Source organism: Plectropomus leopardus, chromosome 21, assembly GCF_026936395.1.
Source record: "Plectropomus leopardus strain MGB_pleo_1.0 chromosome 21, ASM2693639v1, whole genome shotgun sequence".
NCBI lineage: Eukaryota > Metazoa > Chordata > Actinopteri > Perciformes > Serranidae > Plectropomus > Plectropomus leopardus.
The window spans coordinates 21,026,669-21,052,180 of NC_142196.1; the positions used below are offsets into that span (position 1 = coordinate 21,026,669).

Sequence of the window (25,512 nt, forward strand, 5' to 3'; positions counted from 1 at the left end):
CACCAAACTGATCTTTTAATTGTAGCTGCGCAGTCCAAACTGGCAGCCATCGCTCCAATGAATGAGCGGGAGATGAGGTAAGCAGTCCTGAGAGGTGCTGGGGGATCAACACCTGCTGCGTTGGCCCAGCCGCGTTTGGCATGGCGCAACACTCGTAGAGCTGTTGGGCACCCCACCGTTTGGCCATCTGCCCTCTTGGCACACACTTCCAAATGTTTACAAGCACAAAAAAAAAAAAACACACATAGCTAGCAGCCTCAGAGTTGCTGCGTGAAGGTATGCAGATGTTGACACATGCTTTGCCTCAGGGTGCTGATACGCGACTTGGCAATGGGCTCCCTAACAGGCAATAAAGTGACATGTGTTCTGGCACTGAGACGTGAGTGAAGAAGTGATTTGTTGCTTTGTGAACCGTTGAGCGTGTTAGTCATTTGTTTCTGTCTTTCCGTGCAAGTTTTAACCCATTTCAGTTTCACCACTCGACCCCTCAGGTAGGCAGCGTTTCAGCAAAGCTCATGGTTTACTTGTTGCAACTTGTCCAACAATGGATGCACGGTTGCAACACAAAATTCCAGCTTTAGTTTTTAAGATTATGGTGCGGAGTGCAGTTAGGGTCAGAAGATGAGTGCGTACATTTGTAAATGCAGTCTGGTGGCAGCGTAACAGTTTCAATTTCAGGGGTAAAAATAGAGAAAGGCTTGGAGGCTCATATTATGCAAATGTTTTAATGTTTTATCTGGAGGGAGAAAAAAAAAACTTGATTCTCTCTGGCAGTTGTGACAAAACACTGGAGCAGAAATGGGTGTTTTTGTTCTCATTTTGTTCATTTCATTGGTTGTACTTAAGTGTTATCCTTTGTGCAAAACCACATTATGCTTGGTACGGTGAGAGGGTTTTCTTGCGGTTATTTATCGCAGTTTATTTTGAGTTCTATCAGCCTTGAGACATTTGCAAAGACTTCCTCGGCGAACATTTTGGAAACGTTGCAGCTTTTAGCTGAGCGCACTTAATGAGGTCTCATTTGGGTGGGTCTGCTGAAAGATAGCCATCAAACCACTGCCTTTCATTATAGCTGCTGTTTAGATTAGTCGAGGAGGGAATGCATTCACATGTCAATATGTTTTAGAGGAACCAGGAGTCTTGCACAGTGTAAAATGTCATATTTTTCCTTTTCAGCTACACCGCAGTTCTTCCCTACCTTCCATCCTCCTGTGCCAATCGATGACAGACATACCCAGGGACGTTACATCTACGAGCCTTCCCCTGTGCCCCCCCTTCACGTGTAAGTCTCTCAAACTCTCACACACTCAACCTAAACACTGCGGATGATACCTGAGCCGTCCAGTCGCCAGAATAAATGTTGGCACTGTACGTTTCTGCAAACAACGGACACATTACATTTGTACATTTATACATGTTGTACAAACATTTCTAAAGTGATATTGTATATGAGCTGACTTTATCATCAGGATGTGGAGTTGAGGGGATTTTGAATGGCGTGATGAAAGGCAAGATGTCTGCCAACTGCAGACCACTGTAGGCTAATGTTTGAGACCAACAAACAACAACAATGGTTGTTTTTTGGTAAGTCATCACTGCGTTTCCAGTGGCTTTTACCCAACAAACAGACTTGAACCCATTACTGCATTTCTTGCTGAGGTAGTGCCAAAAAAGTGTTTAATTTTTATAGAGATAAATCTGTTTTCTGACAGAATAGCGTCACAAAAAGCAGCAGTTTTTACCCCCAGACATTGCTGCGTATCCTACTAGGATTGAGCCAAGAAAAGTTGTTGCTTTATACAGAGACATCACTACGTTGTCTGCTGAAATAGTGGAACGTTGCTTTTTTTTTAATACCAAGACATTGCAGCGTTTTCTGCCAAAAAAAGTTCTACGAAAAATGGTATTTTTTTAGAAAGGTTGCTGCATTTCCTGACGAGACAGGGCTACAAAAGCGTTTTTATCGAGACATTGCTGCATTTCCGGCCATGATAGCTTCATGAAAAGCATCTATTTTTTTTAAAGACATTGCTGTGTTTCCTGCCCAGACAGTGTTATGAAAATTCTTTAGTTTTTACCAAGACTTTGCTGCCTTTCTTGCCAGGATAGTGCTATGAAAAGCAGTTCTATTTTTTACAGAGACACTGCTGCATTTCCAGCCAGAACTGTGCCACCAAAAGCGGGGATTTTAAGCCAAAACATGATCTTTTCTGAACCGTAACCAAGGATTTTTTGCTTAGACCGAACAACACATTAACCACATCAATGTACAAATGTAAGGTGTCCATGGTTTCCAGAGATGTACAGTGCTAATAGCCTTTTCTGCCGATTGGGCTGGCCTGAGAGCACATTTGATTCACCTGCATCACACGCATCATCGGCGAGCTCCCCGCTCGCCTAATGGCGATACAAATCAAGCTCCTGCACTTCCTTCCGCCTGTGGCGCATGGAGCATCCTCCTCATGGGTGCCGGGGCGCCTCTCTTTCAGGCCTTTCAGGATCAAAGGCCACGGCCCTGTATACGTGCGCAACATGATCCGCATGTCAGAGACACGCAAATGAACATGTGTCAGAGACGCGGAAATGAGAGCAGGGCGAGAGGGGAGCCTGGGAGCGTGCGATTCTCATAAGAGCAGTGATCAAGCCTTGTCAAGAGCAGGAAGCAGTGCCTCCGCTGACATCTACCCGTCTCTGACAGACACAGATGGGCTCCTGACACACAAACGGCATGCTACTAACCACCCCGCTTCATCCAATCACATTCACGCACAGGCTATCGAATATGAAGCAAAGTAAAACATGGTGTCACGCCTCCTAACAGGGAAGTATTTATAAGCAGGGGAACTCTTATTGCAGTAGTCTCATATTTCCCCGGAGTGCTTCAGACGGTGCTGGCCAGGTCAGCAGCGAACTTCAAAGCATTCCCTCAGCTCACTCGCTTACATACGCTCCAGCACAAATTACTCCCTTTTCTCCTCACTTTTTTGTCTTTTTCTGTCCCTCTAACTCTCTCCATCATTTGTATTCTCTGCGTCCAAATACTGAGATGCCTCATCGTCCTTGCGGCGCTTGTTTCCTACCCGCAGACACGAAGGAAGCGATCACAGCGCGACGAGGACAAATTGGATGGGGCAGCTACTTGGGCCGCATTATGTTTGATATTCTTCATCATTATCAACTCCCCCCTTCTCCTCCTCAGGAGTCATATCTCTCCCTTGCTGATGTGCCACTAAGCGTAATGAATTTTTTATGCCCCCCTCTCTCCCGCCTCCCCACCTCCGGCCCACCCTACCTCTCAACCCCTCATCTCCTGCTCAGGGGCTGCAGCAGAGGGAAAAAACGGGGGTGAGAGAGGCGAGGAAATAAAAAAAGGGAAGTGATTGATGCCCCGTGTCACTGCAAACAAAATGGCAAATATAATTTAGCATTTAGCTTATGCAGAGATAATGGGGCGAACACGCGCCGGCAACACAGGCTCGAACAAACAGCCTGGCTTGTTATCCGTCAGGAGTGCTTTGGTACGATGTGGGGCACAGGTTAGGGAGGGGGGAGGAAAGAAATAAGGAAGGTGGGGGAGTTGGAGGGACAACACGGAGCCGGGAATTGAATTAAGGGGGAGAAGTTACGCCCGCGTCTTCAGTCACTCTGTCCGGACAGGCGTTATCTGTGCGCTTGGTTTGCTGTCACGGGAAACACGGCCGTGCTCTGCCATGCTACTTATGGCCTATTTATCCAAGCCATTAAGCATAGAACTGTTTAATATGACACGCTACGCTGAGGGAAACTATTTGTCATTATTATAAGACAGCTGTTTAGCAGCCAGCCTTATTTAAAGCTGTGAACTCACTGTCACACACCTTATCTGCAAACTTACGTGGCTTTTGTGCAAAAAACTACTTTTGAGTCTTTGTGTGATGGATGTGGACAATTGACGACCCAAAGAAATTACTTTCCAGCGTTTATGAAGCAAATCTGGTGATTGAAATCAGCACCACTGCCTCTAAACATGCAAAAAAAAAACCAACATGAAAGTATTTTACACTTGAAGGTGAATGTGAAGCACTATGCTCATCACAAGACACAAGGCAGCACACTGCAAAAATTAGCTCAAAGCTATAATCTGCTACAGTGCATCAAATGGTAACATTTATGTTTTAAACTGTACATGTTCCCTTTTGAATAAATAAATGAAATAATAAATTAAATGGTAAACAATATACACCAAACGTTACAAAATAAACTGCTCAGAATTCATAGGAAACAATAAAATAATGCAGCGGTATTTCTTAGCACGACCTTGCCCCGGCAATTCAAGAATGGACTCTCTGAAATTAGGGTGTTTCGCCCAGATGGGGGTCGTTTTGCGGGACATTGCAGTGCATGATGCCAGACACTATTGATATCAGAAAACAGACTCCTCCATCGTGTCAGAAGTTCGAGGAGCAAAAATCTAAGTCTTTCTTCGTTAATTGATGATTGAAGTCACAATAAGGTGTGGGGTCTTTTATAAATTTAATGTTTGAGTTAAAATATCCGGTTGCCCCAGCGCAAAACGCTGCTATTTTACAGAGTCCCCTAACGGCATAGTGAGGGGCAGACGGGAGGAGCTACGGAAGCCCAGTAGATACAGAGGAGGCGATGTGCAGCGACTAATCTTCCACAGGAAACATGAAAAATAACAGTAAATAAAGATAACTCAATCAAGACAAAAATTCACAAATACTCCATAGTAATTTTAAACAGGGCTGCATCCTGATATTCAGAGATTTGAATCATCAGTTGGAGACCCGTAGATTGCTTTAAGTCAAGCAGTCTTTTCTCTTTTTTTCTTTTTGCTAGTCAGTGTGTGTGCAGTGTACCTCTGGGGACGTCCCCAGATTTAACTGTGGAGTGAGCGCTCTTACTTTCACGCTACTCTTTGATACACAGCAGAGAGGAGAAAGGAGACACCGTCTGTTTAAAAGTGGTGAATACAGTCTGGTTTTTGTTCGATATGTGGTGTTGGCAAAAAGTATTGTTACACATTTGCAATCCATCGTTGGCGCCATTACTGCCATTTTTTCCTATATGAATGCCGTGGTTACACCGAATGTCCCGCTGAGCCCCACAGACATTCAACAACATTAAATCTTTTTATGGAAAACAAAACAAATCGTTGAATATTCGTATTGAAGGTCAAATCCGATTTGAGTGGCATAATTCTAAGTCAAGTGCAGCCTTTGTTTTAAATTTACAAATGTAGTTAAACAACAAAAATTAAGTACACTTTTAACTCTGTTACATCAGCACAGGGAGGCAACAATATTGCCTGCTTGATTAAAAAACCAGCACTGAATTCCTCAGTGAGAAGATCATCAGTTTTGGTATTACAGCTGATCCACCTGATGGCAAATTGCTGTTAATTACACTTCCAGGTTGTGCAACTTTTAGCCAAACTTCATGACCATAGAGCCTCTCTGAGTGTTTAAAAGTGACGCATTCAGCTCAGTAATGATGCTTTTGTAGCCGACCCGTGCAAATAGCGTCAGTCAACGTATAGCTGTCGCTTCAGGGAAATGGAGGACGGGAGGCGGCTTATGGAGAAATATTGAATTGTTTTAAGACAAGTTCTCCTCGGTGTGCAGAATTAATCGTTATTAGCCCTCTCAAAGATATGCCTAAGTACACAGGGACTATTATTGCAGTACTTCCCCATGCAGCCTCTCATTACGGCCTGTAATTACAGTTGGGTTGGCCCCGCGGCAGTTCCATCAATCCAGCCAGCTTCCCCCCGCCACGCACACAAGCCCAGCCACCACTGGGCACCCGTGGCCGGAGAAAAACACGGCGTAACGCCCGGCAGCTTGTTTCCTCTCCGCCACAATGACACATCCACCATCCGTACGTGGCAAATGAACAGAATCATATCCTATTACTGTGAAGGGCCTAATTGAAACATGTTTATTTATGGCTCCCGTTTTCAGGCGAGGAGCGGGCGTTAGCAGCGCAGCTAACGGGCTCCAGCAATATGAGGCGGCAGAATTAAATTAAAAGCTCATAAAATGAAATATGCTCCGTATTAGCTGTTTGACACTTAATTTGCCTTCAAATGAGCAGAGGAAATCACAAATTAACTGTCCTTTGTTTTTTTTTTCTCCCTCTTTACCTCACCTCCCCTATTAGGCAACGGAGAGTGCAATTACAGACAGAGGCTAATCGTTTAGTTTATGAATTCTTGTGGGGAAGGTACCAATGTGCCATTCAATATTAAAGCCGCAGGGTCGGGAGGAGGGGGGGTGGCGGTCCCTTCTTGTGGGTGCTTACTGAGAAACTCGTATATTCACATGGAGGAGAGTTTCAACAGTTTAAAATTAAACTAATAACAAGCTTCTTCTGAGTTTACTACCAACTTAAAGGGATAGTCTGGATTTTTTGACGTGGGGATGTCTTGAGTATTTATTCATAATTCATGTATTACCTACAGTTTGTAGACGCAAAGCTGGAGTCAGACATGGAAGCCAAGCAAATTACTGTAGTGGATGGGGGCCAGTGTGTATATATGCTGTACTTAAAAGTATTTTCACTGCTTTACCTTTCCATCAAACAGCGATTTCCAACTGGAAAATGAGGCAGTTTGATTGCTCTCATCAAAGCCAGACTCCATTGAGAAAAATAGTGATTTTAAACGTTAGTTTGGGTTTTTATAGGTTAAGCTGTATGAGATACTTATGTATAGTCAGTGCATTACATGCAGTAGCTGGAAGTCACCACGCTTCTGGTTTGCAGAAACAGACGGGGTGCACAAAACGTGTTTTAACCACTTTAAAAAAGGCGTACCCCCCAAAAATACAGTAAGTCTAAGTGAACACTGTGTTGAGAGTATTTTAAATGCTAAAGTTTCATTTCAGTCAGATTGAGTCACAGCCGCAAACAGCATTTTCTGACCCAAACAGGGGTCAGAGAAATTGGACTTGGTAAAATTTCAGTCAGACTAAGAAGTTCAGTTACAGTTAGACTAACATAATAATTTGACTTGAGTGACTTGAAAGATTTTGTCAATAGTCTGGTGGCTTTGAGGAGAGCACAGAAAGGGAAAATGGTGAAAATACTCTCAGTATAGTTGCACTTAACAGACATAGTTTTGTTTGTTTTTTTTTTAGATGAGACTTTTTTAGGTGGCTAAAATACCTTTTGTTGTTGACCAGTGTTGAAAATTAAATTTTTTGTCCACCTGTGGCTGGAGGATTCAAAAAATCTACTAGACGCTCAATAGATTACTATCGTTTTGGGTTTTTTTTTTTGGCCACTTGCATATTTTACCAGCATGTGGCTGGTGCTAATGTCCAGCCCTGCTGCTGACCCCATCCACTGCAGTACATTGCTGAGGTTCTGTGGTACTGCAGCCTGTTTCTCCAAACTGGGGGTTTGCTGACTGACATGTGCTTTATGTAACACACTGACCATGAAGAAGTACATCAACCAACCCCACTGCAAAAACCCAAACCATCCCAAAAGTCAAGCAAAAGTCTGTCCTGTCCTTAAGTTAGTCATTTTTCCTCTGCGTGCTGCTGGTCTGAAAACAGCTGACCTTCCAGCCAAACAGAGAAAAACCCCTCCGTGCTCCCAAGAAGATGCTTCCTGCTTAAATAAACACATTGATGGGTGAAGAGCCGGCTCTCCATGGGAGCTCTGGTCCCCTCTGCCACCGCCATTGTTTGGGGCTGGCTTAATGGGAGTTTTTTTGGGAGAGGGGGAGGTCGGGGCCAAGAGAAGAGACCGCTCCTTTCATTCCAGCTTTATTGCCTGACCACGGTACACAGCAAAACAAAACAGCCCTCTCATGCGGCTCAGCGCCGACGTTCGGTCACCTCGGAGACGGCTCAGGACAAACAGAGGTATTCGTCACAAGTCAATTATCAGCATCGGAGTTTACTCTGGAGTCGCGGGCCCTCGTGCTGTGAAAGGGGCCGCTAAAACAACAAAACATTCTTGTGGGATAAGCAATTGACTCACAACCTTTAGCGCGGTTACCGTATGTGGATTTAGGAAAGAATTGGTCAGAATGAAAGAGTCCATTTAGGAGTTTGTAAAGTTGTAAAGCAAAAAGAAAGACAGACCTGAGCTTTGACTGGGTTTTTCTTTTCATTTGATAATAGATTTGTGATTAAATATTTGTGCTATATATGCAAGACCAAAGGATTCTGAAAATAGATTTATGAAAACAGTATAAAAAGAAAAAAGTTAAGTAAAACATAGGCACAAGTATCATAAAAAGTACTATAAAGAAGCAAGTAAAATATAGGCACATGTACCTCTAAATTTACTTAAATACAGAATTCTGATTTTTATTGGTGGATCTAAACTTGTAAGCAAATGTTTCAAATGACCACAAAATCAAGATTAACCCTATCTGGAGAAGTAAAGTTAAATGTCAGTATAACATCAATCAATCAGTTCATACTGTTTTTTCTGTCTTGAAATATATACAGAGAACATTTAACACAAAAGCTTTTTTCTTTCTAATAGTGTTAATGATATTTTAATCGATTTAGAAGAATTCAACAATCTGAGGCTCAAAGATGCCAAAAAAAGGTTTATATTTGAAAGAAAACTTCTCAGTGGGACGCATGAATAAAGTCACGGACTGTATTTTCTGTCAGTTTGGGGGTAGCGTGCAGGTGGGGGGTGTTTCCCAGCCTGTGTGGTTATTTCATTCAGGAGTGTGTTTGTTCAGCTGCGGGCCGCGGCCTGACTGGAAGGTATTCTGGAGGTACCAGGGGAGAGAGCTGCTGCACGTCTCTGTCATCGCGGCACCACCGCAGCTCTGAAATGATGAAGCAGGGCTGAATGGGCTGCGTGAGCTGTTGCTGCAGAAGCATTTTTTTATGTGGAGTAAGATTGTAAAGCGAGAATCACCTTGTTAACCTCTGAATTATATTTTCTTAAGGCACCAGAGATATTCGCCAATTTCACACTGTTTCAATATTCTTCCCCCTCGCTGTCCCCTGCCTTTGGCGGAGAGAGGGCTCTTTCTTTTTTCTTTTTTTTTAAGATGTGCGCCGTGTTGTTTTGTTATTTACATAAACTGTTGTCAGAGCGCCCAATCTGGGCATAGAGGAGCGGCGTGTTGCTTAGCATAAAGACCACAGTCTTATCTCAACACCTCCTTCCAGATGGGACGAGGCCGAGCATTGCAACACACACACACACACACACACACACACACACACACACACACACACACACACACACACACACACACACACACACACACACAATGCAAAACAATAGAAAGACAAAAGGATGCACTGTAGCTTTTATAGAAGCTAGAGGAGATGTTTTTTTTGGAAGTGTGCAGCTTCATCAATGAAATTCGGGACAGGGGAAAATCGATACAGCACAGTATTGCGATATTTTGCATGGCAATATAGTATTGATACACAGATGCAAAGTATTGATTTTTTTAAATATAAATGATTAATATTGCAAATATAAGTTAAACGTTTGGTACCAGAATAATAAAATCAATTGTTTTTGTCAGTCCACCAGATACATTTTGCTGCAGTAAAAATTATTGAGGTAAACAGACTGAAAACTTTAACCTATTAGATATTTTTGACATTGACAGTTTTTCTTTTGAGACATCATTTGCAGTTGAAAACAAGTTAATAAATTGCAATGTATGGCAATGTAGGCAGTGAAACGCAATGTATCGCAATACAGTTTATCGTAAATCAAATAAAATCGCAATAATATTGTATTGAGACTTAGGTATCGAGATTACACATCGTGGAGAGAAATAAGAAACTGCTTTGATTTCTTTTTAAAACATGGGGGAAAAGGCACTGAGCAACTTGGCAAGAAAATTAGTAAATTTTAAAACAGTTTTGCCTTTTTTTTCAGGTAACTTTGTTGCACCCTGTTTTTACTTATTTCTGGCTAATTTTTGGGCCACGTCTTGTTGCTCATTGCCTTCTCTCCATGCTTTGAAGAAGAGAAATCCAGCCACGCACCTATATATTTTTATGATTTGACTTATTTGCAACCAACATTTTCCTGATTTTCTGTTGTGACAAAAAAAAAGAATAAAAATCCTGCTTGACGAGTCGCTGTAAATACTCACATTTGAATATCGTCTAGACTAAAACAGAATGTGAAGTGGAGCCATAAATTACAGAAAGAATTGATGATTATTTCATAATCGCATCTGATAATTTGTGTCCAGATACGGCTGCTGTCACTGAAACGCAGCGCAGAGAGACGAAGGCCACTTTTTCATCCTCCTCTCCAACTGTCCAAAACCCATTCTGTGTGACTTCATAGGTCACCCCTCTGTGGTGCAGTCACTGGTTTCCCTCCCTCTCCCCCATCTCTCCTCCCCCCTCTTTAATACTTCCTCTATGGAGTAAGTCGGGGGGACAGGCGGTCACGCAGTAGCTGGCTTCATGATTAATGGTGTTTATTCTTGACAGAAGGCTCCTTTATTTATCTGCATTGCAGTTTCACTGATACTATCAGTCACCTGAATGAAAAATATTCAGTCATACCAATTTTGCAGTATAATTGAGTAGAGTCACTTCCTTTCAGTTTTCTTCCCCCCTCGCTCTCCTCTCCCACTCTATCTGGCAGCCTTATCATCGCCACAGTAATTTTCGCGCTGCGTTGTTTGATATGGAGAGGCTGGCTTTAGCCGTATTTGACATAAAGCCTCTTCAATTTTCACTGGAGGAAAAAAAAAAGAAAGTTGTGCACCACTCTGTGAAAATGTGCGAAGAAGAAGAAGAGGAAGGGGGGAAAGTATCTCTGCCCTTTTTTTCTTCTGAGGCAATTTCAGGATTTAGAGAGAAAGGAGATAAATGCTTAAGCAGAAATGTGGGCAGATTGAAGTTACAGTATATCTATTTTTTTGTAATACACCAGTTTCAGAAGCCTAAATGGGCAGTGTAGTCCTTTTTTTTTCTATTCAGCCTGTGCACATGGAGCGTGATATTTTGAAGGCACCTGTGTGTTTTGAGAATGATGGATCCAGCAGGTTGAGTGGAAAAAAAAGAGTTTGGCACAGCAGATATTTGACAAGGCCTGTAAAGGTTTTAGGGTTGAGTCATTACCCGTGGAGATCTGTTAAGACATGTTCCAAAAACTCGACTTACCAGGCTAGGATTACCTACGCTGAGGCTGCTCCTGCCGCTCTGTGTATATTTGTATCCGTCCTCAGTTATTAAATATCACATGCATTTTTAATGGGTTTTTTTGCTGTTTGCTTAATGGTTTATGACTCATTTAGTAATGGCAAATCTCAACTAAAGAAATGATTCCTTGTAAAACATTTTTACTTGTGCAAATCTGATTATTCTTTAAGCAAATGTTTCCTCTTTATTGTAATTTCTTCACTGTTTGTCCTTTGAAATTAATTTTAGGCTCCATTATAAATTGCAAAAAAGGTACATTTCGATAAACGAGGAATGCATTAATCTCTGATACGAGCCCTGCGAATTTGCACGTGTAACACATTAGTGGATTTGATTTTCTCTGCTCGAGTCATTTGCCCCCTCTTCGTGTTTGAGATCTCAATTTGTAGCTCTCCCATGGAGCACAATGGAGAACCAGGTCTGAGGGGAAGAGATAACAGGCAGGTGCCAACAGCTCTGCGCTAATGTGTGTGCGTGTGTGTGTGTGTGTGTGTGTGTGTGTGTGTGTGTGTGTGTGCATCAATGCTCTCTATCACACACACACACACACACACGTTTGGAATATTTTCTCGCATGTGCTTGTGTATTGGTTTATTTATTTCACTGTCATTTTTAGTTTGAAATTCTTCCCCTTTTATTTTTTTGATATGAAATACATTAAATACATATACATTTTCCCCTTTTTTCAAATTAACCTTTATTGGCTTGAATGTTCAAGTTGCATTTATTGCCAAAGCGTGTTTGGATTACATGTTATTTTAAATAAGGTAACGAAATAATTAAAAGATAACAAATACACTTTAATCCCTTGAGAAACGTTCACTACAGCGCTTTCTTTTAACGTATGGCAACAGTCAACATGTTTTGCAGCTAATATTACACGCTGACTTTTCTGCCCACATAGAAAGTGCAGTTTTTGAGCATAAGAAATATGTCTCACATCCTTTTATTTCTCACCGTGTAGCGAGATGTGAGATTCTGTCTCAGCCTCGGTTTTGTGAAAGAAAAAACACAGTCCGGCCTCTCTGATCAGTTCTCACCGTTGTACACTTCAGACTACATTTAAATCTCAGACATATAATAATGTATAGTTTGCAAAGAATATGCATTATTAATTAGGGCTGCATCTAACAATTTTTTCATGATGACATTTCTGCCTGTTATTCTCATGAATATCGGTTTTATCTATAAAATGTCGGTGGTGTATGCTGAAAATGCTGAAAATGATCAGTTTACAAAGATAAATTACAAAGAAAAGTTGTAAATCCTCACATTAGAGAAGCTTGAGCCAGACACTGCTTTCTATTTTAGCTTGAAAAATGACTGAAACAATGAAAGAATGAATGAGTGATAAAAATATTTGCTGATTAATTTTATGCAAACAGTTAGTTATAATTCTTATTTCATTTGGCTCAATTCTTGAATGTGATTTACTTTTTTTCAAATTTCTGAACAATTAATTGTTGTTAACAGCAGATTCAAATTCCTCAATTATTCAAGAAAATTGCACCTTTTTCAACGTGTATGCACAAGAATTTTTTGTTTTTTAAGTTTTGAGCCATTTCATGCAAATTGATGCATTACATTTTAAAGATTGTCAGATAAACATGTATATGCCATAAATATCTATGACCTGGAATGTTTTTTGTGTTTGCTAAATTGGGAAATTACCTGCCAGGTGACAATAATGAACTTAGGAAGTGTATATATAGGGCTTACCTACAGAATTATCACTAACATTTTACACAGAGGAACAACCTCAACAGCAACTGCATAACTTTACATGAAAGCTCAAAGATGCTTTTTTCCCATTTACAGTACATGTACTACACAAGTTAATTAACTGTATACATACACATGTACAAGTAGGGCAATGTGGGACACCAGGTAAAATGGGATAAATAAGGCTTCCATCTCGGGCTCTTTAAATATTTTATACACATTACACTTTGCTTTTTGGGGGAAAGAGTTTTGAGTATTTAATGCATGCAGATGACATGAGAAAGAATTCAGCTACATTTTTTTTCCAGAATTATCCATCAGTGAATCAATCCGATGCATGGATGTTTAATATGGCATTTAATATGTTTTAAGTTTCTACAATATTTCACTTGGCAACATATTTTCTTCATAGCAATACAGCAGAGACACATAAAAAGTTTTAAAAGTAACATTCAAGGTAAGTATTATAGGTTTTTTTAAACCGGTAATCTATCAAAAACTGCCGCACATTACGTCACTGCACCCTATACTTTTTTGTGTAGTACAGTATTGTACAGTGTCGACTTTCCCCTGTAGACTTGTTTAATGTTGAAATTGGAATCTGAAAAGCTTTTCAGCTCGACAAAACTGACATTCTTGTATTTTGAATGTTTAAAAAAAAAAAGGGCCAAAGCATTTGAAAAATACTGTTATTAATCTACTAATCTTCTCAGCTCCAAACGTCATGTGCAGCAATCCTTAAAACAGCATTTAGTTTGAATGATGTATCACGTTCGTAAAGAGCACAGTCTTTAGTGGTTTTGGTGGTAACTTACTCGATGGGTGTGGCGGGCTGTCACTTTTATGAGCCGTGCCGGTTCTTAATTGGCTTTGTAAAACGACCCTCCTCTCATTGGCGGGGAGCTATTAGAGAAACAGCGGTGACTGTCAAGATATTACTGACAGCACGCCGCCTCACATCGTCTCTGCGACCTCAGGCAGCCGCTGTCCTGACGCCTGCTTCTCCTCGCAAAAAAATGAGCTGTAAATCCAATGCTGATTTTAAAAATGAAATATTTTGCTCCTTACCTAATGCTCAATTATCTAGTTCTCTTTGAATGGAGTCTTTTTTTTTTTCTTTTTTAACTTTGCCCTACAGACGTCATGCTGTAGCAGTGTAGAAATGTGGAATTTCCATTACTCTGATCTCTGGGCTGTGGGCTCCAGACCCCGCGATCCCACTCTGGGGGCCAGTTACAGCAAGTAACGAGACCAGGGGAACAGGGTCATAAATCCTCTCCAGCTCTCCTCTTTTTCCATCCCTGCGTCCCTCCCTTTTCCTTTTCTCCCCTCTCTCCATCTTTCCTCGTCAAGCCTTCAATATATGATTTAAGAAACCGAAATGCAACGATGTAAAATATCGCCACATGTTTAAAAAATGCCTCTAGTTCAGCTAAAGACCAATTACAGTTTTAATGTGAGAGGAAATGAGTTCATCGCCTCCCTTACAGCTTCCGCACCTCCTCTCCTCCCTTTTTCTATTTGTTTATCTTCTAAGTCACAGAGAATTTCACTCCTTTTACACTTTTCCCCCACCAATGCAAATTAATTCATATCACATAAAGGGATTCTTTTCTCTCAGCCCTTTGTTATCGCCCTTATCAGATGTGGCGTCCATTACATCTGATAGTGTGATAGTTTCATCTAATAATGACGAAAGGAAACCCTTCGCTACTTCTGTCTCCCATGATACTTCACTTTTTTCTTCTTTCGGAGGAGGGGGTGGGGGGTTGGGGGGTCAGTTTGTGAAGTTTTCCGGCGGGAGCTGCACACATATGTGCAGTCATGCACGCAGCTGCAGGGTGACCACACTTGTAAGAATGCAGCTCTTTGTTGCATGCATGTCGTTTTTTGACATCCGTGTGGGTGATTTTGCTACTAAATAAAGCTGTGAGGACTTGTCCATAAAGAGATGAAGCAAGAATAAAAATGCGATTCCCTCCCATTTATATCAGTTTTGTGTCACATCTTTGGATAAACACAGGTGTAGATGTCAGGATGGACGCAGGGGACACGTCCTCCTCAGTATTTAGAGCATGTGCATTTGTCTCAGCCCTCTCTCCTCTGTGTCATCATTTATGATGACGTCATTACGTTACGTCACACGTGGTGCAAAAACGCGTGATGGTGCAACAAGAATAAATGATGAATCCACCTTCCTTTGCATTCTTAAAAACTAAATAATGTACATAGTTCAAATAACTTATAGAGAATTAAGTGATATTTTGTTTATATTTCTACTTTCAGAAATATTTTATATCAACATGTTTTGTGTTTTTATTTTAAAAAAATCAATTTTTATGATACAATTTTAAACTTTTAACAGTTATGTCTTATTTATTTACATTACTTTTTAGCTCATTTTGTGCAGATTTTCAGGATATTAAGCATTGCACTCCAAGAAATGACATCACAATAAGCAGAAACACCAATGTTGGCACTGGCCTTTACTTTTGCAGAGTTCAAAGCGTTTATAACTAGATGAATGCTGAAAATATACAAATTTGTGCATTAAAAATCCACCGCAATGGAGGTAATTAAATGCAAAATTTTCTGGCAGGGGACCCCAAAGCATACATTTAATTTGTGTCCCCCAAACACTGAAACAAATGCTACGCCCTTGTCGGTAGATCCAAAACTTACAGCGGCCTGTGTTTAAGCCCCTCAGAGCTTCATCAAGCCCGAGCTTGGCACCACCACGCACTCAGCCCCGTCATGATTAAATATCAAGGAACTCCACATGACATTTTATTAGTCCAACAAGATGGATGAAATGGCCAGAATAAAGTAGGCTGTGTCTTTTCACTTTCCCACCAGCACTTGCCTTTCTTCTGTCCGGATTTTCTTTTTTCCTTCCCCTCCTCTAAAAGAAGTATGTATTAGGAAAACGTGATGGATTTCACTCTGAGAAGGAGATTTTCAGCGCCGAGAAGGAAACATATATTTTTGTGTCTTGTACCTGATGCTCCTGTTCTCCTCCCTCTGTGTCTCAGCTCTCCCCTCCCGACTCCCCCTCCTTTTTTCTGTTGTTCTACCTCAGATCTCTGTCTGAAGGATTAACCATCTCCAGCAGTGTGTCTCTGCTGTCTTGTAGCGCTGTGTATTGTTTGTGATTTGCTCGGGCCCATCCGTGCGGCTGCTCATTTCAGCAGCCCAGCGTGACGTGGTGAATAGAGGTGGAGGGGGGATCCACGCCGCTCCTCGCAGCCCTGGGCCACACTCATTCTCCTCACCTGAGATGGTGCGCACGCAAGACGCGCACGCTCATTACCTAGACTTGCCGGGGTAGCGAAGGCGATGGGGTGTGGAACCTGAACCCTGTTTGGCTGCAGGCGTCAGCTGAGTTTTTGTGTAAAGGCACCGGGGCCATCGAGACATTACTTAAGAGTAAAAGGAGAGATAGATGTGCTTCCTCCCTGTTTTCACAAGTTTAACACTTCAACACCCAGGAGTCCCCTCCCGTCTGCTCTGTAGCCCCGGGCATGCCAGAGGAACTCAAAACACTGACTGAGAGCGAGCGCTAATTCCACCTGAGCTTGAAAAAGAACTCAAATCAAGTAAAAAGTGGAGATGAAGGTGGATTGGTCCATGCAAAACAATCACTGTTTGTAAAATCAAGCATGGGAGAGAAACAAAAAAGAACATGTTTTTTTGTCTCGTGTTTGTTTCCAGCCCTCCTTGAAATTACAGGAAAAAAGGCAGCCTCATTTTGTGTAATTTCACTTTCATGTTTTCGTTTCCCCTCGCTATACACTCTGTTGATTCGTTTTGGTAGACGTTCTTATCTCGATGGCTGAAATTACATTTAATTGCAGTGTGGAAAAATGGTTTTCGAAACAGGCTGCAACAAGAAAAAAAAAAAGCCCCTGCTGCGTGGCAAAGCCAAACATGAACTTTTCAAAACTGCGTAATTTGGAACGAGCGGTGCAAAGATGTGTCGCTCTTTTGATAAAGCGTAATCCCACAACTTATTCAAGGAGCGCCGAGGAGCCTTGATCTAAAACAAGCAGCGTTCTTCATGTGTGACACACCTTCAGCGGGTTCGTGACTCAGGCGGCGGTTTTAACCAGATCCTCTGACACCTGGACCCGTTTGTTATGACTTGAGCTTGTCACACTCAGTGGCTCCTGTTGATAAACACATGTTATCACTCCAGCGGCGTGGAAGTGATACGTGCCTACAGGGATATGCTCTGCACTCTTTCGGCTGCTTATATGTAGACAATGTGAGTGTGGCTGAAACACACGGGGGGAGGAGACGGAGAAGGAGAGTCGTGGGTATTCAGCTGGACAGCGAGTGTGTGTGTGTGAACTGACTCTGCAGCGTATGGGAATGTCTGGCACGCCTCCAGAAGTATCCCACAGAGAGGGAATCCTGCTTGATGTGACCATGAATAGAAAGCCATCCCCACCTCCCTGAACCCACCCAGGCCTTTGATGTCAGGGGGTCACACAGAGACCTTGCAGCGCCGGGGGGACATAGTTACCCTGAACGCCTGGCAACATCACCGTGCCATGCCAGGCTCGCGGTCTGCTCTGCCCAGCGAGCAGAGAAACAGAAAAAAAGTAGAAAGGAGGAAACTCAGAGCACATGGGCCGCAAACTAAAACTGTTAAGTACAAGTTACTGAAAAATACAAATTGAGTTCCTCGGGTTATAAAAAGTGCATTTCAAATTTGCAGCCAGAGACTGACAGATTAGATCTCTGCAACATCTGTTGTTTTGCTTCTCTCTGAGAGAGTAAAAGCCTAAAATATAATAACTGCATCCTTTGTGTTCATGCATGTCTTAAAAAATGTTATGCACGCATCTGTCTGTGCGGTGATTCAGTTGGCAGATGTAGTTTGGTAGCAAAAAAGTAGAAGTGGTAGTGTCGTCTGCCAGTGGGCGGGTTTCCATTAACCCCAAAATGGCGCAAAAATTGAAATTGCAAATATAAACTACGCCAAATGGAAACTCATCTAAAATTCCAATATATTTGGAAAACTTTTTACGCTTGCTTGAGGTGGTGTTTTGGGTGATTTAAAAAATCCATATTTCGCAAAACTGCATTGGAAACACTTTTCGCTTTTACAGGTCACATGATGCTATGGCTATGCGCTTGTCAGTGGGAACTTGCTCCCTCGGACATGATGCAGCAGGAGCTACAAGAGGTGATATTGCATTATATAACTCTTCAAAAGTTGAGCGGATCATCCAAAAGTTTAGGATCCACAATTTTTCTGTGAAATTGTGGACTATCGCCTCCCAGAAATACAGAATATGTGGCCGCTCCCATGTGTAAGAGGTTAGCCTTTCTATTATCGCTTGCATAACATGCCTACATCGCCTTTGATTGGAAATAATGACCGCTAATGTGGTAGCTGCGATGTTTTGCAAACGTTTTGATCATCCATGGCCATGTTTCTTGGAATGATATTGCAAGAAGAGAAGTCACATAACATAATTCAATGGAAACGCAGTCATCTTGCAATTGTGTTTTATCGTCGTTTCAAAAATATCACTTAAGTTTTGTGTAAATCTGTAATAGAAACCCAGCTAGCATTGTGTTGTTTTGGCATGCCGGGTGCCGTTACTCCTCATGTGCCGTAAAATGAGCATCATTAACTGTGAGTTTACAAGTTGCAAACTGTTGCTTTCAATCTACCAAATATATAAGAACATTTAATGAAAACGCTCTTTTAGCACGTATGTGCACAACACTGTTGAGAGCCGATATCTCCAACACTATTTCCACCAGCTAAATCTGCACAGTTAAAGCGTCATCTTACTGACCTGTCATGTCGTCAGAAATGTTCATTTCGAGCAGATACTGACAATTCATTTTAAAGCCTTTATCTGCAGATATCAATAATGTACTGATATTGTCGTGCATTCCCAGTAAACACACTTATGTGGAGAATAGAATTAAAGCACAATACACCTACAACACATCCATGTGGTGTTGCTGACGTGCTATCAACGAGTGAAATCCATCACTGAAGTATAAATCAAAAACTGAGCTGTAGCTATCTGTGCCTGCAGTTCTGTTAACCCCTTGTGTCAACCATGAATCCATCTGTCAAGTTCAACTTTCAAGATGGTCAGCATAGATGACAGGTCCTTAACGTGTTCACAACAAAAAGTTTTAACACTTCAAACTAAACTTTAAACAAAAAAACCTCCATCTGCTGAGAAAGACCATGGGATACGCTTGAAAGCTCCGTGCAAGAGAGTAAACCAAAACTGGTTATTCCAGGCTTTTTGAAACCCAAATCAGTAGCCGATTTGACAATAAAAACAGAAAAATATGTCAGTGGCAACTCCTCATCTGTGTGACAGCCTATGAAATATATATTTTCAAATCTGTCGACCTTTTGTGGCGACATTTTAATTAATCATTTTCCAAAGCAGCAGCTGCAGAGGTCAGTGGTTGACTGAACTCAAGCTGGATGTGAAAGTCAGAGAAAGTGAGAGTTTTGCTGCTGAAATTGTCATTACTAATGTGGAAAATGAAGTCATTGGAATGTGCTTCAGTGGCAAAACTTAATGAAGACTTTCTCATCGAACCATTAGGAGGCCAGAATATATCCACCTTCTGTTTGTGTCTCAGCCTGTCTGTCTGTCTGTCTGTCTTCTCTCCCCCTGTCTCAGCTCCCTCTCCTCTCTCCTTGGCTCTCAGCTGGCTCTGTTCCTGTGGCCCTTTGATCTCTCTGAAAGGGTTTGGAGCTTTAAAGTGCTTCTGTTTCCGCTGTCAGGAGCCCCTCTCTTCCTCCTCTCTGGTTTTGGTTTTCAGAGCGGTGGCAGCCTGGTGCTGTGGCTGGGTGGGTCGGAGGGGGGTTTCTATGAGGTGGTGAGATTGAGGTGAGGTTGGGGGGGTGATGCTGTCAGCCTCGGTCAGGAGAGGACCTGACACTCGACTGATCCCAGTTCCCTCTAAAACCCCAGTTCCCACCTCACTCAGCCCCTTGTGGCCACAGGTGTAACATGTCAGGACAGATTGGTTGCATTTTTGTACTTCCTTCTTTATATTTCTTAATATAGCATCATTTTAACAACCAAGGACTTAATTTACCTTCAACAATAAAAAGGTGCTTTGCATTTGTGAATGTTGTTACCACAAATTAATGCAACGAATGGAAGTTTGCAATCATAGAAGGACAATTAAGAATTGTACATTTGTGCAAACCATGAGTAGGTTAGATTTGTGTGTTTCATACATATATCAATGTTTCTAAAGTGGCATAGTATATAAGTTTAGTCATGCAGAGGTGGAGAAGGATGGTGGATGGCTTGACATCTGGGCAAGAGACACCTGCCAAGCTTCAGACCAACAAACAACAAAAGCAGTTCCTTTCTAGCGCGTGATCGCTGCATTTCCTGCAGCTTTTTTAACCATCGGACTTGGGTATTTTTTAGCGACTTGTTGCTGTGTTATCAATGGGGACAGTGCCCCCAAAACCATGTGTTTTAAGCCACAACACAATCTTTTCTTAACCATAATCAAGTGTTTTTTGTGCCTAAACATAACCACGCCTTAACTACAGCCAGCTGAAACACAAAGAGAAGAAGTAAAGGTTCAATGTATCTGCTACATAATAAAGTACAACAAAAAGTACAATGCCAATGCTTATTCGGGATGATTGCGTTGATTAATGGCCTCTATATAATGCAGGTGGCAATGTAAGTGATCCCCATAATGAACCATTTCTGTTGCTTCTTCTTGCAAAGGTGGAGATATAAAGTTTTGGAAGTATTTCCATTGTCTTTCTCTGTCAGTTTTCTTGGTGATTCTTTGTGATGATTTCTCAAGCTGGACTGTTGTTGCTATCGTGACTCCTCAATCTTTATATTTTGTCTTTTTTTAAATCTCCTTCCTGGACCACTCGAGCAGCTGTGGATGAAAAAAGTGATAGCCTATGAACACTAGCAGTTGCTGGATTATTGGATTTGGACTCACCAATTTCCTGTACCCTTCTGCAAAGCACACATCAAGAAATTTTCATTTTATTTCATGCGAGACCATTTCATGCTCGAGCTAAAAGTATTTCGCAAAAGCCCGCTTCCTGTTATAGCAGACCGCTGTGTCAATACCACCAGGTCTAACTGCTGCGCCACAATGATACCTTCTGTCCTAAGTGAAGTCATCAAGCTTCACCACAACTGTGTGTTTCTACTGCAGCTTTCACCCAACAAAAATTATTAGTGTTGATATAACCTTGTTCCAAACAAAGATTCAAGGTCTGTTTACATGAACACACACCCCTCCGCGAAACCTCAAGATCTTTTGGGGGCATATTTACACTTGGCAAGTGTGTATTCATCCGTTGAAATAAGACGACAGTTTAAAATCCACAGACCGCCCCGTGTAAACATGCAATGTCTTAAAGAGGCGCTGGCTGGTTTAAGCGAGGCCACGTGAAAGGAAATGGCTTCCATATGTCAGAGGCTCAGTCTCTCCTCGTGCCCTGTTTGCAGGATGTCTTCTGTGAGGGTTAATAGGAATTAAAAACCTACGAAGGGAAGTAGAGGAGTAAAAGGAGAAAGTTTTTTTCTGTGGCGAGGCAGAGAAGCCTGCGGTACAGCTTTGATGTAAATCTTAAATCAGGTGTAACTAAGACGCTGCGCACACCTACTCAGCGCACACACAGGGCGAACATTCCTGCACACACACACACTGCACGTTGTCAGATTACTTCCTTTTTTTCGTCATGTTGATTAATGCATACTGGCAGATGCTAAGACGATCACGGCCCCGCAGAGAGCGGCGGACACTCTCTTTGCTTTTTCTCTCACAAGTACAGAGACGACGCGCAGCTCTCCTCCGAACCATCCATCTCTTCCCTGTCCTCCTCAAATCCCCTCACACCTGGATCGGCACCCCTGGAGACCGCTTTTTCTACTGCTTCTCCAGCTCCCCTTTCTCTTAAGTCTTCTCTGTCCGCCCTTCCCTCCAAATTCATAGTCCATATCTTCACACACTCCTCCTGACTACTGTTCAAGCTCTGCCTTTCCTCCCTCTCTGCAGCCCTCACCGACTTTCCCTTTTCACCTTTCAACACACCGGTCTGCATTTCCCTTCGTGCCACCATCTTCCCACCAATCAACACATGTGCTCTCTTTCCTTTTGTTGTCTGATCACCTCGTTTTTTTCGCTACGCTCGGCCCCTGTTCTAAGTTAATTGGAAAAACAAGCCAGGCCGAGGCATTTAGCCAGGGCCAGGGTAGGGAGATGCAGCCAACGCATGACAGGGTTAATCAGTGTCATGGCAGCCAGAGTGGGTGTCTGGCTCTCCTCAAACAGGCGTGTGGAGGACCAGACGAGGAAAAAAAACAACAAAAAAACGTCATGAAATCTTTCTACCTTTCCTTCTGGGGTCATATTTCTACATTGAGACTGTCTCAAACGTCATATGCAGCCATTTCAGGGACACAGAAATATTTGTCCCATATACTTTGCCTGTAAAATGAACTCATACGTCTGGAAATCTTGGAATTTTAAATGTATTCCACTGACTTGTGTATGAAAATGTCATGTGCAGTTTTACTCAAATGCACTTTGAGTGTTTCCATTTTTTATACTTTGTACTCCAAGACATTATTCTGATAGTTTTAGTTAGTTACTAGTTTGAAGACTGAGATTTTACATACAAAACACACCATGAACTTACAAACCATGCAACGTGCCTTCATACAACTGTTTGTATAATATCTGACGAGTTTGCGCTTCAGGAATGGCATTGTCACGTAACTTTATGCGCTTGACATAAAGTTATGTACGTTAGGTATAGGAAAAGAAATAACTGGGCACTGTGACATTCAACGTAAAATTATATATATATATAGGTAAGGTTTAGGAAAAGACACATGGTTAGGTGTAAGTTAAGTTTAGGAAAAGAAGCATGGCTGGCTATTGTCACATTATGTACTTAACGTAAAGTTATACAGGTTAGATTGAGGCAGGTAAAATTGCATGGGTTAAGTTTTTGCAAGTAAAGATACATATATAAGGTTTAGGAAAAGAAACGTGGTTGGGCATTGCCATGTCGTGTATTAAGCATAAAGTAATATAGATATGGTTCAGGAAATATGAAAATATCTTAAAATAACTCAAAGTTTGCTTGGTTTCACACGTGCCGTGAACACTTTTCTCCTGGGAGAAAGTCCTGTGTTATTTGACCCATCAACAACCTGCAACCTAACATAAACTTTCACTCCTCCTCCTTTACTCTCAGCACACTGGTCATGTGATGGCTGCCTTTACGTGGGGTTATATAAAAACTGTGATGCATAACTTTTTTACATACACTTCTACTTTGTTACTTTAAGTACAATTATGCTGATAATACTGTAGTAATATTTCTAATGCAGGACTTTTGATCACATTGTAAATATTTTTACTGTGTAGTATGATTGCTTTTAAAGTATCTGAAAACTTCCTCCACTGCTGGCGTGATGTTATTTATCATCAGTGATAAATCAGATGTTTTGTGTGTTTCCCCTTTACGACATGTGTTCTGTGTGTGTGAGATGCATGGTCAGCCATGTGACATCAAAGCTAGCGTCACTCTGCAGCTGTGTTGTCAATGTGTGTAAATGAGGCGTGTAATGGTGGCGTGTGGGCACATGACTTGCTTATCATAAAACACACTCTTTCACACGCCTGTTTTGAGGTGCGCGGTTGCCCTCAGCAGCGTTGGCTCGCTAGGTGTGGAGGAAGTAAATCAATCTGTGTGTGAATCTTTTGACAGGAGACGTGCAGAAACTCACCAATCAAATGGAGGTGAAACAGAGAAACAATGCATGATGGTTGTGTTGCAGTGTCAGATAGGGGTCGACAGATCATCTGCCTTGTTGATTACTGAGGTCGATATTTGGCATTTTGGTGATTATCTGCACTGGTATTTTATTTTATGGTCGCTGATAAAATGAATTAAAAAGTGCAAAGAAAGTGTCAGCATGGGAGAAACTTTTACTTCGTAAACCTCAGGGAGCTATTTTTATCTATTTATTTTTTATCTAAATTTTCACATGACTAATTAAAGAAGTTGCATAAGACTTGCTGTATATGATGTTGAGGGATTCAGTTTTGATTAATCATTTGCTAAAAGCATTTAAACAAAGATTGTGTCTGAGTTTATTATATTCCAACTTCGAAATTTTACACAAAATAATTCATTTTTATATATTCATTTTTTTATTGTTAATGCATATTGGTTCCAAATATCAGTTATTGGTCTCATTAACTACAAATAATATATATTGGTATCAGCCCTTAAAAACAATATTGGTTGATTCCTAATCCTTTAATCTGTGACCTTTGCACCTTTTAACAAAGTTCACTAGAGTGTTTCACATACACCTGCTTCAGCATCACTGAGACATGTTGTCACATGCTTGAAGACGGTGAAAGTCTTTAAAAATCGTCCCCCTCTGGGCTCATTACGGAAAGAGGACAAAGTTTGTATGTGTGAATGCCTGTGTACACATATGTCTGCCTGTCCTCCAGTGTGTGTGTAGTTTCCGCTCCTCAGCGCTCATTATTTGCCCTGGCCTGAGCTCTTTCATTAGGGGGGCTGTGAAGTGGAGGGGCCGGTAGGGGATCAGGGGACGGGGCGGAGGTCGTAATTGGGCTGTTCCGCTCCCCTGGCCTTCCTCAAGGTCACTGTGAGACAAACTCCGGGCCAGGTCTCTCACTCTCTCGTCCCCTTTCTCCCGTCTTTTCCCACCCTTTTCCATCCCTCCTCACCTCCCTCTCTAAAAACCCCCACTTTCTCCTCTCCCTCCCTTCGTCGCTCATCCTCTCCTTCTCCTGGGGTCTTTTGTCACAGTAGACTGGTCCACTGGGGAGCCACAGAGAAGTGGAGGGGCTAATTCAGTCTAATCTCTGAGCCTGTTAATGTCTGGCTGATATGTGGATTTCTCCACATCCTCAGGGGAAGGCCTTTGTGGTGAAGGCCATCATTATGAAGTTTCCTAGCCCTCCTAGCCAATTATAAGAGGGGAGACAAATTAGTTCATCTCAAACTTGGCTCCTAAGAAGTTTTTTCTGATTGTTCTCAACTTTATTTCACATCTCACACCATAAGAGACGATTCACAGTAAGGGTTTTTGATAAAAAAAAAAAAAGAATGGCCCGATAGCGCTCATACTTTCTTTTTGAAGAAAAAAAAAGATTGTGCATCTTGTGTGAGACTCGCTGATGGATTTTGTACAACATTGTATCCGTCATGTGCAATTCCGTACACGGGTTTCAGCTCAAAGCCAAGTTTGAAGCCATCTGAGTAAAGTGGTGTAGCGTTGCTTGTCTGGCGCTGGCCAGCGGTGAGCTCGGTCTAACGTTTCCCTCTGATTAAGACACAGTGGTGAAAGCTGCCTTTGATCTGAGGAAATGTCTGCGTAGGGAGCAGTTGGAATGCAGCGCTCTCCTCTCCGCCTTGCAGATGGAGGGAGAGCGATAGTGTCACAGTCCATTTGTCTGACCGCGCCGCTGCCAGTCCACCCACGGTAGTAAAATCTGGATGGTGGCAGCCGGTCGGGCCTAATGAAATGAGCGTGATTTTTAAATTGTTATTGATGTTTGTTTACGCAATGTGTGTGACATA

General features: G+C 41.9%; 1 protein-coding gene and 1 long non-coding RNA gene across 2 annotated transcripts in view; one reads left to right on the top strand and one right to left on the bottom strand.

Annotated features, from left to right (window-relative positions):
* gli3 (GLI family zinc finger 3) overlaps positions 1–25,512 on the top strand; it is a 130,887-nt gene that overhangs the window by 65,601 nt on the left and 39,774 nt on the right. The window contains exon 4 of the mRNA XM_042510212.2: positions 1,177–1,282. Within this exon, the coding sequence (XP_042366146.2) occupies positions 1,177–1,282 (106 nt within the window). The remainder of the gene's footprint in view (positions 1–1,176; positions 1,283–25,512) is intronic.
* The window catches only part of LOC121960494 (uncharacterized), a 93,620-nt gene that overhangs the window by 33,365 nt on the left and 34,743 nt on the right, over positions 1–25,512 (bottom strand). The gene's annotated exons all lie outside the window — the stretch shown is intronic.